Consider the following 18,015-nt stretch of genomic DNA (forward strand, 5'->3'; position numbering starts at 1 on the left):
AATAAGACAGCTTGGAAACAACCCAGCAGTTTATCAAAATTATCATTTTATTTGGAGGTCAAACTGCAAGTGGTCACACCAGAAATATTTGTTTTAAAGCAGAAAACTGTGCAAGCAACTACAGTAAGTGCAAAGGTAGGTAGGTCAAACTTTGACTTTGTAAACAACAGACAGTTAGGGTAATAATTTTACCATTTGTCTCATTGGCTCAAACTGAAAAAAGGATCCTTTATCTTCACTGTGCAGTGAACTAATGATGTGAAATATACATTCAATAGTTAAAAATGACAAGCCTGTCAAGGGCTATGTTCCTATAGATGGTTCTGTTTTGGATCCAATTCCAGTCTGATAAAATATCTGTTAGTTGAACTCTGAGGCTTATACATCTATTTATATAATATCTATATAAATCAATTTGTGACCACAGCTCCTTTGGCTCACCACAGCAGAGTATAACAATTATTAATACAACTGTTGTTGCCACTGCTGCCACCCTCACTGATTTATCTTTAACCAAAGTATTGCACAATATGAAATGCCATTGATAAGACAATGATGTTAGATAGCTGAGCATCTAAACAATATTATTGCCTGCTATAATCAAGACTGCTGGGGAATGTATTCTACTGTGCGTATGTGTTTGTAACAGAGCAACAGAAACAGCTGGATCTTATCTAATTCAGCTAGAAAGTAAATAAAGCAATTTCCCAAAAAGGTTTAACTGTTCCTTGAAACCTCTATGTGTACCATATCAACAATGATTATCAATAATCAGTTCAAGCAAATCAAGTTAATAGTTGAGAATCAGGGCCAGGTACAGTAAGATACAGATACAGTCAGTCAGGTTGTATAATACAGAAGAAATCTAAACTATAGATTTGTGCATGTAGACATAAATTTTCCATTTATTACGTGACACCCAGCACAATTTTCACACTTATGTACTTCAATTGAAATATCTTTCATGTCTGCATCACATTTTTTTCAGTCGGGACTTGGAAGCACAGAAGCTGTTTTTTCCTCATTTATTTGTATAACTGCTATATTACTCAACATTTAACCACAAGATTTTATTCTTTTATCTCTTTATCTAAATTTTATCAGTCCATTTGTGTTGATAAAAATTGACAGTGACCACCAGTGGGTCCTGATGCAGGCTCATAAAATTGAAATGAAGAAATAAACACAAGGATGAAATCACAAGGTTACAGGTAGAGTAATATAGCAGGCATAGTAAAAAACAAATAGCAAATGAGAAAAAATGAATGGGAATTTTGTGTCCATGAATCTAAAATTTTATGACTATAACATAAACTGCCATGACGCTGGGTTGTACTACAAGTTTGAAAATGAAAAAAAAACTGGGGAGGCAGAGTTATAAAAAGTGAACTTACCAGACCTTCCCCGTGGGGACAAATGAAATATCTGTCTATCTGTCTAACTATCTAGCCTGCGGCTCGTCTCTGCTACAGGCTAGAGGCTGGAGGCTCATGGCTACATTAGCCACTACTAGCACAGCACATCCAAAACGCATTATTTTCCCACCGGTTTTGCCCTGCTGTGTTGTGATTTCTGTTACTTGTTGCTTTACGGTATTCTTGTGATTGTAATTATATTGATTGGACTCCTGTCCTGTCTGGAATAAGTTTTAGTTCAAGCCTCTTGTGTGGCAGATAGAAAACTTGTGGCGGGCCATGTAAAATATGAGTCGAGACGAGGCAGATCGGGTAGAGCTCCGGATATCAGGATACCATTTGAGTGCATGCGTTACGAGACATCCCCTCAGGTTGCTAGTGCTGGAATGATAGCCTAGATCTAGCTTACATAGCTTGCATACAAATTAATCTTGTTCCACATTTACTTTACTTACTGGCCAAAGTTCAAAGAATTTCCAATCAATGCTTTCTTAGGTAGCTTGGAGCCCATACCATTTTCTCTGTATCTGTGGCAGAGTTGAGCTATGAAGCAGATTGTGTTTTTATGATGATGGCGGTGCGCATAGATGCAGCGACCCCTCTAGGGATCAGCGAGAGCGAAAGTTTTGTGTGCCTTGCCTATCCCAGATGTTCAGTCTGCAAAACTTATAGCCAAGAGACTAAACATCAAGGCAAAGCAAGATGAAAGACTTGCGGCGCTTGGTTGTGTTTTGGACATACTACGCCGGTACGGAACCCTATCAGAGACTACGCCGGCAGCCACCCGAGAGAGGAGGAAGCGCAGGCGGCTCTAATGTAAACGATCGAGTCTATGGATGAATAGCCGACAAGCTGGCGGAGCTAAATGTAGGGCAGTTGAAAAAGTTGAAAAAACTTATGCAAGATTTTAAGAAGCTGAGGGACCACAACAGTCGCAGTCTGGTTGCCATACTAACAAGTGGTACGACCAGCTCGACGCCATACTGGGCCACAGACCACCATATTCTGGCACTCCGCCATATGTCATCAGCCTGATTTGAATAAGAAGGTTCCAGGTTCGAATCTGTTGGCCAGCAGGTATGCAGTTTGAACCAGCAGACTGCAGCATAAAACAATAAACTTGCCACCACTGACTAGTAGAACATGTGCAACATTTTACTGCAGACATCAAAGGGCCTAAGCCTCCAGAGGAAAAACAGCTTGGCCTGTCCCTTTCTGTAGAAGGCATTTGTATTCAGGGACCAGTCCAGCTTGTGGTCAGGGACCAGGTTCTTGTATCATGTTTTTGTAGGATTGCACCACCTCCATGTCCTTTCCTCAAATGTTGACTGGGTGAAGTGGGGGCTTAGACCTGCAAAAGTCCACGACCATATCCTTTAATTAACCAATCTCTTTTAATTTAATTTTCTAAATTCTAATAGACTATTGGAGGATTTTCAGTCAGGTTTTAGAGCAGTGGTGAAGGTTACAAACGACCTCCTTATGGCATCAGACAGAGGACTTCTCTCTGTCCTGGTCTTGTTAGACCTGAGTGCTGCTTTCGACACCATTGACCATCACATCCTGTTACAGAGACTGGAACAGTTCATTGGTATAAAAGGAACTGCATTAAGCTGGTTTAAGTCCTATTTATTAGATCGATTTCAGTTTGTACACGTTAACAATGAATCCTTTGTCCACACTAAGGTTAGACATGGAGTTCCACAAGGTTCAGTGCTTGGACCAATACTCTTTATCTTATATATGCTTCTTCTGGGTAATATTATCAGGAAGCACTCCATTAATTTCCACTGTTATGCAGATGATACACAATTATATTTATCAATAAAGCCAGATGAACCCAATCAGTTGGCTAAACTTCAAATCTGCCTTAAGGACATAAAGTCCTGGATGAGCTTTCTGCTGCTAAATTCAGATAAAACTGAAGTTATTCTGTTTGGCCCCAGACACCTCAGAGACACCTTTTCTACCAACATAACTGCTCTGGATGGCACTACTCTGGCCTCCAGCTCCACTGTGAGGAATCTGGGAGTCTTATTTGATCAAGATTTGTCCTTTAACTCCCACATTAAACAGATATCTAGAATTGCCTTTTTCCATCTACGTAATATTTCTAAAATCAGGCCCATCATATCCATAGATGATGCAGAAAAACTAGTACATGCATTTGTCACTTCTAGGTTGGACTATTGTAACTCATTATCAGGCTGCCCCAATAAGTCGTTAAAGACTCTCCAGCTGGTCCAGAATGCTGCCGCTCGTGTTCTGACGAGAACTAAAAGAAGAAACCACATTTCTCCTGTACTGGCTTCTCTTCATTGCCTTCCAGTAAAAGAATAGAGAATAGAGTTTAAAATCCTTCTCCTCACCTATAAGGCTCTTAAGGGTCAGGCCCCATCATATCTTAAAGAGCTCTGGTTGCTGGAACCTGGGGGGGGGGGTACTACCCCACTAGAGCACTGCGCTCCCAGACTGCAGGTCTACTGGTGGTTCCCTAAGTCTCCAAAAGTAGTGCAGGAGGCAGAACCTTCAGCTATCAGGCTCCTCTCCTGTGGAACCCCCTTCCAGTTTGGGTTCAGGGGGCAGACACCCTCTCTACATTTAAGAGTAGACTAAAAACCTTCCTTTTTGACAAGGCATATAGTTAAGGGCTGGATCAGGCCTTAGACCAGCCCCTTGTTATGCTGCTATAGGCTCAGACTGCCAGGGGACTTCTATGGTGCACTGAGCTCCTCTTTTCTCTATCCTCCTCTTCCTCTCCATCATTATGTCTCATGTCAGCCAAATGTCTGCCTCTAACTTGCTATCTTGCTATCTTTCTCATCTCTCAGGTTCCTGTGGATCCTGGTCCTGGTCCTGGTCCTGCTGATGTGGTTCTCTGCTTCATGAATCACTGCTGCGGATCGTCGGACACTTGTCATGTTTTTCAATAATATCATACTGCTAATCTTTTCGTCACATTCCTATTGTTAGTGCTATCGTCACTGCTAGTACGTTGGTTGCTGTTTGTGTTGTCTCTCTCTCTCTCTGTCCAACCTCCACCCAACGCGGACCCCTACAGAAGCCGCCCACATTGAGCCTGGGTGTGTTCGAGGTTTCTTCCCATTAAAGGGGAGTTTTTCCTTGCCACTGTTCCTTGCCAATTCTTGAATCCTTAATTTTGAATTCCTGAATCGTTGGGTCTCTCTCTAATTAAAGAGTTTGGTCTAGACCTGCTCTTTATGTAAAGCGTCTTGAGATAATGCTGTTGTGAATTGGCGCTATATAAATAAAGATTGATTGATTGATTGATTTAATTAAGAGAGAGACCCAACAATTCAGGAATAAAAATGAAGGATACAAGAATCCAAACATGAGCAAGCATCAGATATTCTAGTAGGCAACAGTGGCAAGGAAAAACTCCCCTTTAACGGGAAGAAACCTCAAACAGAACCAGGCTCAGAGGTGAGAAGGTTTCTGTCGGTGTCCATGGAGGGCCCAGGTAAGAGAGATGCAGCCACAGTGCAGCCACACGCTGATGTGATAGAAGAGGGGATGGGTGAGTCTGTGCCATAATGGATCTTCTCCTCCAGTAGTTGTGGATGGATAGTGTTGACCGCTGCTGCTGATGATGGCATCGTCCACACCCCCAGGTATGACTGGTAGGTAAACTGTAGAGGGCTCATAGACGACTTAACGTGCAGCCTCAGGTGCGTTAAGACCAGCCCTCCAGCAATTTCATTACATGTAAGAGCAACTGGTTGATAGTCTTTGAGGTGGGGGTCGTCTTCTTTGGCACAGGAACCAGGCAGGACATCTTCCACAGCACAGGTATTCTCTCCTGGATCAGGCTCAGGTTTAACAGGTGTTGCCGAATCAAGGCTGGCACATGTCTTCAGGACCCGTAGGCTAATACTTTCGGGACCTGGAGCCTCTTTGGCTCGCGTTGAACCCTGTGAGTTCATTCCAGTACACACATCCCTTACCATTGTTCTCCTGGAGTTTGGCCTCCAGCTTCAGCTTCTGTGTGGCACACAAAGTACATCCCAGTCTGTGGACTCAAAACAGTCCTGCAGTGCCTCGCTGGTTTCCTGAGTCCACCTCCTCACAGTCCATGTGGATACAGGCTGCCGTTGAACCAGGGGGATATATGTCGGTGTCAGCAGGACCAGGTTGTGATCAGATCTGCCCAGAGGGAAAATGGCAGTGCTGCTGTATGCTTACTTAACATTAGCATACAGGTCCAACAAGTTATTTTCTTTTGTGTTGCAGTTAACATAACTGATGAAAAGTTGGTAGAGTTTTGTCTATTGTCACACGATTTAAGTCCCCACTACTAGCTACAAAGGCATTAGTACGTTTTGTTGGGAGTTTTGCAACAGGAGAGAGAAGGGCATCACTTGCGGCCTCTATATCAGCTGATGGTGGGATGTAAACTGCAACAAAAATGGCACATGTGAACTCCCTTGGCAAATGATAGGGGCACATCCCAACAGCTAACAGTTCAATATCTGGGCTACAAAGACATTCCTTCACATGAACGTGAGCAGGATTATGCCACCTCTCACTCATACAGTGCAATCCCATCATCTTTCTTCATAACCCTCTGAATAACGTCCCTGTTAGCCTGAAAGGTCCTGAAGCCAGGGAAAAGCTAGTGTGATCTGGGATGTGCATGTGCAGCCACATCTCAGTGAAACACATAATACTGCACTCACAGTATTCCCACTGGTTGCCGATCAGTGCGCTGAGTTCATCTGTCTTATTCCCCAAAGACCTCAGGTTCCCCATCATGGTTGCTGGCACAGACAGTTTATGTTTCCTCCTTTTAGCTCTCCTTTTAGCTCCAGCCCTGCAACCCCGGCATGTCCTCAACAGCATAAACAATGCCCTCACTGCTCTTACACAGTGTAGATAGTAGAAGAGTAATGGTGAGTTAAACTTCCAAAATTGAAAGTAGCCTTGTCAACTTGGTAGAGTCAACTAAAAACTTGAAAAACACACCTTAACACAAGAATAAGTTACAGAAATGACAAGAGCTGCAGCAACAGGCTGCTGCGGATCGTCGGCCACTCATCATGTTTTTCAGTAATATCATACTGCTAATCTTTTAGTCACACTCCTATTGTTAGTGCTATAGTCACTGCTAGTACGTTGGTTGCTGTTTGTTCTCTCCCTCTCTCTCCCTCTCTCTCCCTCTCTCTCCCTCTCTCTCTCTCTCTCTCTCTCTCGGCCGCCCACATTGAGCCTGGGTCTGTTTGAGGTTTCTTCCCGTTAAAGGGGAGTTGCCACTGTTGCTCAATATAATATCTGATGCTTGCTCATGTGGGAATTCTTGAATCCTTAATTTTGAATTCATGAATCGCTGGGTCTCTCTCTAATTAAAGAGTTTGGTCTAGACCTGCTCTTCATGTAAAGCGTCTTGAGATAACGCTGTTGTGAATTGGCGCTATATAAATAAAGATTGATTGATTGATTGATTAACAGCACTCCAGGTTCCTGGGATGGACAATCTCCCAGGACCTGAAATGGTCCCTGAACATTGACTCCATCTTCAAAAAGGACCAACAGAGGATGTACTTTCTGCACCAGCTAAAGAAGTTGCTGACGGGTTTTACTCTGCAGTCATCCAGTCAGTTCTCTGTACACCCATTATTGTCTAGTTTGGATTGGCCACCCAGCAGGACAGACACAGACTGTTAGGACAACAGATGAAATCATTGGTGCCAACGTACCCTCCATCCAGGACTTATACATGTCTAGAGTCAGGAAATGGGCAGAAAACAACCACACAACCACACAACCTGTTCCATGTCCTACCCTCCGGCAGGCACCACAGATCACTGTACGCCACAACAACCAGACATAAGAACAGCTTCTTCCCACAGGCCTCTGCACTATTGAACATTTAGATGAACAACACTGTAGGCAGCTATACCATGAGCCAACCAATCAGCTTGCTCCGAATGGGCACTGAATGTACTCTGAATAGCCATGCCCCAAACAGGCACTGCACTAGTCTGGCAAATTAAGACCTAATACAATAACTCATTAATGTTTTTCATTTTGTTGGTGTTTACTCAGTTTCATAATGTCAAGTAGTCCTTTTGGTGTCTAAGTAATAATCAAGTTTGCACTTTACTTTTTGTGTTTACTTTTACAAGGACTTTTAAGAGACTTAAACTCAAGTCAGCTTTGGGATGTCAACTTAATACTTTCACTTGAGTCACTTATAAGACAAAAGTAACTGTACTTTACTGCGGACTGTCAGTACTTCCTCCAATCTCCAAAAATAATACTGGAACAAGTATAACAACAAGCCCAGGTCAACAACACAAGATTGGTGCAACTGCAAAAGTTTGGATTGAAATTAGATATAACTGGCAATGCCTAGAGAATGCCCTTTCACACATGTGGCAAACAACCACACAGTCTATGCACACAACAGGAGACTGTCTGTTTCCGTACTCCGTTTGGCTTAGGCGAGGGTTGCAGAAGGCAGGAAATTATGCAAAAGTGCGCTGTGGTTGTAATTCAGGCCCAGTCAGGACTACACTACTGTAGTCCAAACAAAATCCTGGAGAACTACATAAGATACACTAACTAATTACCTTACTGCATCTCTGGATATCTGTGTGGCTGTCTGGTTTCAATCACTGAGCCTGGAAGGAGTTTGACTTCAGGGCCTTCTGGTAGAGACTTCAGGAAATAGATAATGTACTTTAAATTCCGACAAAATCAATTAAGGAGCTTGGGTCATGGTGGATGAAAAGGTGGACAATAGAACTTTTATCTGGGAGACTGTGGTTCAAATCCTGTGTTGATACAAAAAGGTGATGTTGATAGTTTACTTTTACACACACAGGCATACAGTGTGGGTATAGGGGAGGCGGTGGGTATTCTTTAGGGTTTATTTGTTTTAGGGTTTAGAGTTATTTCTTTTTTGGGTTTAGGGGTTACTTTACAGGTTTATCATGGCTTACAAACTGAAATGCACACAATGTTAAATCAGATGACAAACACAATAAAAGCTTTGTTTTGATTTGAAATATGTCCAGGTAAGTTTGCTTTGTAATTTGTCTTTGCAAACAATGAAATAAATGCATTATGTCCAGTCTGAGGCATTTAATCAGTTTCTTACTGCTAAAACTAGTACAGAACACAATAAAAAACTAATATTTCATGGAGCAATATAAACTCACCTTTATACTGTTATATTGTGGGAAATGGCACTTTTAGGTGTCAATTAAATTAACATTTTCCTGCCATGCCTGCCCTTGCCCATCACTAATCATGCACCCCCCATTTTTCACTAGAACTAAGCTCATGCTTGCATATACTAAGGTCTCATGTGGACAACAGAGCAGGTCTTACAAACCACTTGGCTTCCTTAGCATTGCTTGTGTGAATATGATAATGTACGTCAGTATATATCAAACAGAATGACTTTTGTGGTTTCCCATCCAGAAGCTCCGGATTAGCCCATCTTTGCGTACGCTGTGAATGTTCACAACTGCAACATTCGTGTGGCGGATGATGTGTGTCACCAGGATGTGGGCAGCAAGGTTGTTTGAGGCTTGGCATTCTCCATCCTCAACACTTGATACTCAAGTATAATCTGCAACTTGGGAATGATCACATCCACACATCAGCAGACTGCCCCATTTGTCCTGAGCTGCATTCCCACTACATACTGCATGTTTATGATGACTGGGTAGTCACAAGTTGCCATACTGATATCCAACAGTATTTCAGATCTGAGTTATCTATATTGAGTGACAGGGCATGCTTGAAATAGAGGCAGGTTGAAGACAACAACAGCCCTTGCGGCAGTGAGTGTGCCAAGGTAAACACCACAGGATATGGTAGACAGTTCACAGTTACCATCTGCTCACCTAGGATCCATGCTGGCCTCAACCATAGTAATAAGATGTCTTTTATGGATGCGTCTGGCAACATGGACGGTCAGCACTGCTGTGTGTTTTTGTTGCTGACGCACAGCTGTGCAGGTTTCCTACCCTGGGCATCATAATCAGCCAGTCTGTGAAGGACAGTGTAATATTCAAGGGCCTGCAATAACTGAGGTACTTTCGTTGTGAGGATACCTTCTCAAGCCAAGGGATGCTAGGTCCTCAATATTTATAACATACATGATTGCCAATGAGAAGTTTGAGGCTGACAAGAATCTAAATTTTAGTTTAATAAAAACCTTGTGTTCATAATGATGCGCATATATATATATATATATACACACATACATATACACACACACACACACACACACACACACACACACACACACACACACACATATATATATACATACACACACACACACACACACACATATATATATATACATATATATACATATACACACACACACACACACACACACAGTTGATTAAAAACAGAGGGTAATCCAATACCCTGTAAGAACATCAAAGCCCTTTTTTCCAGCTGTTTGAGACAGTGCACAGGAGTGTGACTATGAGCTAGGAGTTTGCAGTGATGATGCAAAGCAGTAAAGGATTTCAGGTGGCATAATCAGCCTTCTTTAGGGCCTTCACCAGATTGAAGGGGAATTCCTCCATGATGCAGTCAATTGACCACTTGGTGCCAGTGGCCTGGTTTCAAAGCAAGCACGAGTTCTATGGTAAACAGCTAACTGTGCTGGGCCTACCATAACAACATAGGCAACCTCTATTGCCTGCCAAAAAGTGAAGATTGGTGGTAGACATCCACTCACCTCTGGAAGGCCGAAAAAATTCACCGACCATGGACCATCGCAACAGTTATCCAAAAGAAGTGAAGTGAAGGCACTCACAGCTTATCTCAAACTGTATAATGGATGCTCCACCACCATGCTCCTTATCTTTCATACATCTTACCTCCCTCTCCTTTCCATAGAGGCTGGAGACTCTGCCACTGTGCTCCTCAACCCATTACTCTCCTGGTGTTGTTTGTACATAGTTAAGCAACAGAATGGGGTGTATACTAACTGTGTATAATTCCTCGTGCAAACCTACACTAAGTGGCGTAACTGAAGTAATCTTATATTTAGAATAAAATGTAGTCTAACTTGTATTTGAGTATGGTATGATATCTAGTGCTCAGCAAGGCTGTTTGACTTCATTCAAGTTAGTCTTGGCAATTTTTTCTTATTATATCGTATCATATTCATGCTTATTTTAGGCTCTAACATTTCAAGAGAAAAACAGTTTCATGAGGGTATATTCTCAACATTTTGGTACAACATATCTAATTTAAAGATTTAGTTTTGTGTGTGCTGATTAGATGACTTGCTCAGATTATGTTGATTATGTCATTTTCCTGTCATTTTTGTGCTTCTATGTCCAAACAAGCTACGTTTTGTATTTTATCTGTTCTGTTTAAATGTTTCTTGTATGTATTTATTGCTTTTTGCTTTTTAGTGCTGTAGCCTTCAGAAAGCAGCTAAAGTGAACGTGTTTTTTTCCATATCGAAGATAAACCTTTCATGGTGTATAAAACCCCTCTGCTCAGTTAATGTCTGGCCTGGTGCCACCGACTATAAAATAATATTGATGTGGTGGTGGAAAATATGATTGAAAGTCTGCACTGGGGCTTTTATTTTGAAAACTGAGCATATCTTTTGTGAAGTGGAGTGCCAAGCTGCTTCTGGAATGCTTCTGAGATGTGCCGCAGCGCTTCTGGTGGGTTTTAAAGCATTGACTGAAGTGGATGGGATCAGCTCTGGCTCTGGCTGCAGTGAATATCTGAACCAAACTTTGTCCAAATCATTTACTTACATGTTGAGATATTTAACAAGATAAGTGAAGACTTTGATCTACCAGTGGTACTGTTCAAAAACAAAAGGCAGAGTTGTATTTAACATTATATTTAGTGATGTTGTAAATGTATATTTTACTGACGATAACCAGAGTAGATACATATTAAGAGCTGAGATGGTAACAGCATCAAGTCCGCTGCCCTTCCAAATGCAGAGTGACCATCCTGCGTCCTCCTGTCCTATGGAGTCTGGATTCCAGAGTCAAACTTGCCGAGTCCGAACTTGGCGTACTTAGTATTGAGAAAGACCTAGGGTCACCTATTACGTCAGGATAACAGTCCATCTTTTAACAGAAACAGGAACTACCAAATCCCCCACTATACTATAACATAACTGACTTCCATATTTATCGCACATGAGCAATTGAGCTAGTTCCATTTGCAACATTATATGATGTTGCTAGGATTTTTTAAAAAGCTGATAAGTGGACCTTTGAGTTGCGATTGTTTTATCGCCACTGCAATAATTCTGACCACTGTTAACCTGCGGTCAAATATTTGTTGACCGAAATATTTGTCTTAACTTTATATATATCTAAAATAAAAGACACTACAGTTAGTATATAGAGCTCTATTGTAATCATACAAGTGAAACGTCAAGCGCAAAGTGGTACATCAAGTGCACCTGCCGTTTTTGTTCATTTATCTAAAATAGTGCTACGTGTAAATACTCAGCCAGTCACATTGCTTTGAAATAGCTGATGCTGGTAACAACAGCTGACAGAATAAAATCAGCTTCCCCAGGAAATCATATTGTGTCTGGATGGTCCAATTTTTTTGTCTAAAAAACAAAAATCAATATCTCAGATATCTCCCTGAGCCAAGTTACTAGCTCAAAGCCTGACTCTGTATTGACAAATGCCAACAGTGAAAATGATGTTGCTTTTCCAAAACAAGCCAGGAGGATATGAGCATTATTGCACTAGACATTCTATCATAGCAATGCATGAACACAATACACAAGCAAACAAAAACTAGAGAGTATACATGTTCCAGGATTCACCACAACCTAACATGACAGCCTGAATTATCTCCGTATAGTATTTACCAAGCCCGTAACAGGCTATTGCAGCCAAACAACCAGCCTAGCCCACCAGGAATCTGCCCATGTTTCCCAAATAGCACCTCCGTGCCGATATATGATGGCCTCCACCCCCACCTTATGTCAGTCTGCTTGTCTGTGTGTCTCTCTCTCTCCTTGTTTAGACAAAACTGACAAATATATGGAATAAATAGGCAAATTACAAATCCCAATCCCAAACAGAAGTGATACTATGTTCCATAAATATTGTGCATGTGCCAATTTGCAAGCTTTCCACAGAGTTCCACACCTCCTGTGTGAGCAGGCCAAATGGTTAAAATCGCCATGTGCAGTGCTTCGGGGGACATCATGGCACTACCGCCTTCGAGATAAGATGTATAATGTTATAGCTGTTGTTGTCGTCAATTGTTACAATTAAGGTTAATGAAGGATTGTTCGTTCGCTTACACTTCTTGTTCATTTCAGTGAACTTTGTAAAGCACTGTGAGACAACTCTGTTGTGATACTGGGCTATACAAAATAAATTGAATTGAATTGAATTAAATGTTATGCTGACATTGCTATGGCCACTTCTTTAATACAGTTCATGGCCTTTCCCCTCAATGCTCAGTTTTTGCTGAAAAGCTGTACAATCGTTGTGGAAAACCTTCAAACCATCCAGTTAAGCACCCAACATGCCAGGAATACTAATTTCTTGTCATCAGGTGCACTTTGTGGCTCTGCAGCATTCAGCATGTATAATATATGCTAATTTATACAACAGCCACTTCTGTGATATGAAGAGATGGTAATCGTAGTCTTGTTGGTAGTGGTGGTATGTTGGTAGTTAATAGGCTGCGTATCAGCATTAAGAAAGAAACCAAGAAACAGCCTTGACGTACATTCATTCTTCTTTGTTTTGACTTCAAAGAGGGAAGTGCTATCAAATCAACAAGACTAGTGAAGTATATATTTGGTTTTCACACAGTGAGTGCATGTGCACAATACAATAGACTAGAATTGCAATATTATTACTACAAGTTTTTACACTGCATCTCATGTAGTCAAAGAGAAGTGTTACCAATTCATGATGCTAGGTACAAATTTAAATATTTAAAATTAGTGTTGTGTTTATGCCAAGAGCAACTTTGTTAGCTTTTGCCTCACTTTTTTTCCTAAAAGACATATGTCACACACTTTTCATATATAGGAGTTCTCACTGGACACAAGAGCAGGCACTTAGTATACAAGATCAATAGAAGCCCACCAGACAGGAGCCCAGGTGCAGGTTGTGCAAAGATGCTCCTGAAGCAGTCCAGCAGTCCCTACATGATAGAAGGGTGTAAGATGCAGGCAAGAACAGTGTACATGGGATGCCTTAACCAAGTGGCTGGCATCGTATACAGGAACATCTGCACTGAGTATGGGCTGGAAGTCCCGCAGTCAGAATGGAAGACACCTGTAAAAGTTGTTGAGAATAACTGAGGTAAAATCCTGTGACACTTCTAGATCCAACCTGACAAACTGATGATGGCTAACCAACCACACATTGTGCTGATCAACAAACAACAGAGAAGGGCAGTGGTGATAGATGTAGCAATTCCAGGCGACAGCAACATCAGGAAGAAGGAGCACGAGAAGCTGAAAAAATACCAAGGGCTGAAAGGGGAGCTAGAAAAGATGTGGGGAGTAAAGGCAACAGTGGTGCCAGTCATGATCGGAGCACTGGGGGCTTTGACCCATAAACTGGGGGATTGGCTCCAGCAGATTCCAGGTACAATATCTGAGGTATCTGTCCTCTCTGGTAGAGGACCCGAGCTTGAGGAAGACACACTAGCCCTGGCACAACCCCTGAAAGTCAGCACATTTTTATGGTGAGGATATCATTTCAGTTTTAAAGTATCAAAAGTAAAAACAGTGGTCTGTGAATTCAATGAATTATAAAGCTGTGTTAGATAGAGATGATGAAAATGCACTGCTTCTAATTAATAGACCTGCGAATCAGCTGAATCTTAATATGGGAGTTTAAAATCTGTGTTGAGCGACGGTAGCTGGTTAACATGATTTCATCAGAAAGTTGGGTCAAATGTGAGCAGGGCTAGTTGCCACACTGATTTGGGGATTGGTTGGCACATGCATCCCAGTACCTTTAGTAAAAAAGTACAGCAAGACATGTATTTATGGTGTGTGTGAACACACACACACACACACACACACACACACACACACACACACACACACACACACAAAGTTATAACTTATGGAAAGCATCAGGAGATAACACTTCTTATGAATTGGTGCTATACAAATAAAGACTGATTAACTGATAGAGCCTCACCCTCATACAGAGGAAGAGCGTTCCTTTTTGTCAACTTCCTCTCTAAACAATTTCAAGCTACTAACCAATGTGGCCTACCTACGCAGTGTGTAGACATGACATGATGTTTCATGCCAATAGCACGCAATTTGTCAATTGACAAATATTTTGACAAACATTTCCTAGTTCCAAGTTCCACACTTGCTTAACATTTCTGTAGTTACTACTGCCCATAATGGAAACTGTTGAGCCTAACATGAGGCTTCTGCATTATGAGCCATTATCTTTCAACCTTATCCTCTTTAATGTAAAAACCTCTTCTGTGTGTCCTTGGAAAGTGTTTAATTTATGAGCTGCAGTGGATGGATAGTAACACAAAAAGGGAAATTTTAACTTAAGGACATTTGATTTGTCCAATTCCAACTGCAGAAGCCTTGTTTTGGCGTTGGGTAAAGTAAAGAACAAAAACTATGGTGAAAAACTCTTTTAATGCACGTGAGGCATGTGAGTATTAAAGTAAGAAATAGGTCAATCTTTACTTTAATTGTGAGCATTAGCTGGTTTTCTTTTTCTTATGGGATCCTCAGTGAAATCTCTGTGGATTTTGGACTGTTGGCTGTAAGCCTGCACAACAAGCAATCTGAAGACCTCACCTTGGTTTAGGAACTCGAGATGGTCATTTTCACTCATTTCTGACATTTTGTCGACCAATACACAAATACATAAATAAATGAAGAAATAAAAATTCAACAGATGAAGTGGCTAAGTGGCCTCTCAGACACCAAACATTAGTTGGTTCTAGTTTGATGATCAAACCTGTAACTGATCTCTAGCTGTAGGGGGCATGTCAGTACCAGTGAAGCCAAACAGTAGCACAGGTAATGTCATGCTACAAAGAAAGAAACACAGTTCTCACCTTTGAAGAGTTTCCTATTTGCTGTGAGAATGACTGACACCGACATGTGATGCTAAATCAACACACCAAAATAACCCCCCCGACATGCAGCCTCACTGGACAGAGGGAATAGGTAACTTATTAAAGGTCATATTTAATAGGCTGTTCTAGTTTATATATTAACCATCCAGTCATCTGAGCTCAAGAGGAGGGATTTAAAACGGCATTACCTTCAGTGTCATAGATGTTTTGGATGATGTCGTCAGTGTCTAAGTGATCCTCAATGGACAAAGCGTATGTTTTTATGTTAAAGTCAGCCATCAGATGATACACCCCCTCCAGAGTGAAGTAACAGTTCCGCTCCTCTTTGTCGTCCTCGTAGACCAGCAGCGCGCTCTTCCAGGTGAAATGCTCGAACATCGCGGTGAAAGTCTCTGCCATCTTCACGTAGGACGGAGCGGTGCGGGTCAGGTGGGAGAATTCGCTGTTCTTATCGCTGAAGGCAGCAGCCAGGGCACCTGCCGAGATCACCGGGATGTCCCAGTGGGATGCCAGCCTCACCACGGCCGCAGCCTCGTACTCGCTCACTGGACCCAGAATCAGATCCGGCTTGTGCCCACACGACCTGTCCACTAACATGAACAGGGCATCATTAACACGGTCGGAGTTCTCAAAGTGGATGTTGAAGTGGAAGCCGGAGTACTGACCGCCGTCTGTCTTCAGCCTCTGCTGTGCGTAAAAGATTGCTGGTGCGACTCTTGTGTGTGAAAAAAGGTAGGAGTTATTTTGTGGCAAAAATACCAAAACCTCTATGTCCTCGGTTGTGCTGTCTGTCATAATTGGGTTGAACAGCATCAAAAAGTACACACACAGTGTGCTGAAATATGGCATGATGCGGCGTTCCAGGTCCTACCTCTGATAAATAACAGATGGAGAGATATTCCTCAAATGTTTCTTTCCCCAAGTTGGCTCCACTTGGCAGTGCTCATATAGCTGCAAACAGAAACCCCTCCGCTGTGACTAAATGGCTTAATGGTAAATGACTGTGTTTGTCTTTTAAAGAAGCGAATCTGCCAAAATGTGTGTATTTTATTCTGCATTGAGAGTTCCTTCGAAAGCTCCTGAACCTGCTCAAAAAATTCTCTCAACAGTTGATCCTGCCAAGCTCGGCGAGTGCTCCAGCTCAGCCAGCAGCCTCCACACACGCTGGTTCCGGCCTGGAGTTTTGAAGCATCTTTTCAGGATTATTCCTGCGTCATCGGAGCGCTGCCCACCTCCTTCTTAAAGCGACACCGCTGCGATCTCACAATGAGCCGCTTCAGCACAGCAGGATCTTCTGTACTTAGTGGGAAATATGTTTCAGTTATCCAATGTCCTGCATTTGCTTTATTCTTCACTGTACGATGCATTTATTCAGTGCTACAGTTAAACAGTGTAACTCAAAGTAATGCTCATGTTTTGCACTATAAATAGATGATGTATTCCATTTTGGAGACCTAAGCGTTTGGGGTACCACATTTTGTAGTTTGTCCAGCTGGCATGTAGTCCTAATGCAATAACAGCCTGCTGAAGATGTCTTTCTCTGTGACACATGTTGGGTAAAAACTGCATGACCCAGACAGTAATAAATCCAGAGTTACAAGTTGTCATATTCTTTTCAATAGAGATTTATGATATCTGCAATAAAACAGCTCTGTGGTTTGGAGGAAAACTAGAGGAAGAGACCATCACATTGCAAAGTGATCACTTTAACAAATCCTGTCTAGTTCTGTCTCCCATTTTTAGTGCTTTGCGTGAGGATGAGCACAGTGTCATATGCATATAATGTATTTAATATAACCACTGTTACATTTTGACCCTCCCCAAAGAACAACTATATTGGCGATAATGTATAAATATATTCTATTAGTTTTTGCTAGCTTTTGTGACAGACAATAAAACATCATCATGCATAAATCCCTCTCTGCTGTCCATCTGTACACTCACTATGTTCCAAGCACATATGCTTTAAAAAAATATGTCTAAATATATCTTTTATGTGTGCTTCTGTGTATCTAACCATCCACCAACCATGGGATAAATATTTGACATTTCTAAAACAGGATGGATTATCATTCACTAATGACCCTAAATTCCCAAATTGTCTTTCCAGCACATTGATGATGAAACTCATTAGTTAGCGTTTAGAGTTTAAGTCTAGAGTTCATCCCCATATCTACAGTTTGCTTTGGGGAAAGTGCAAAAGAAGGACAGAAAAAAAGAGAGAAAAAATAAAATTATTCAAATCAGTTATCTAAATCAGCTTCACATTTCATTCAGGTTGTGAAAAACAAATGCTCACTTCACTGTGGCAGCACAGGTTTTTCCGCGTTGACCCCTCCAATCAAGCAAAGGCAACTCAATGTTTGTAAGAAAAAAGAAAAGAGTATAATCAAAAACATAAACCTGTTACACACAAGGATGTTACTATATGAAGTTGTTTTATACATCTACATGTGATCCAACTGTATATCATTTTCATTTCTTCATTTTTGATTGTTTTCACATTGCCTGCCTA

General features: G+C 41.6%; 1 protein-coding gene across 1 annotated transcript in view; it reads right to left on the minus strand.

The window, feature by feature from the left end:
- Positions 1-16,615, minus strand: part of npr3 (natriuretic peptide receptor 3) — a 29,417-nt gene extending 12,802 nt beyond the window's left edge. Inside the window, exon 1 of the mRNA XM_070834387.1 lies at positions 15,689-16,615. Within this exon, the coding sequence (XP_070690488.1) occupies positions 15,689-16,349 (661 nt within the window). The 5' untranslated portion in view covers positions 16,350-16,615. The remainder of the gene's footprint in view (positions 1-15,688) is intronic.
- Positions 16,616-18,015: the final 1,400 nt, after the last annotated feature.

The sequence above is a fragment of the Pempheris klunzingeri genome, chromosome 7 (genome assembly GCF_042242105.1).
Source record: "Pempheris klunzingeri isolate RE-2024b chromosome 7, fPemKlu1.hap1, whole genome shotgun sequence".
NCBI classification, from domain to species: Eukaryota; Metazoa; Chordata; class Actinopteri; order Acropomatiformes; family Pempheridae; genus Pempheris; species Pempheris klunzingeri.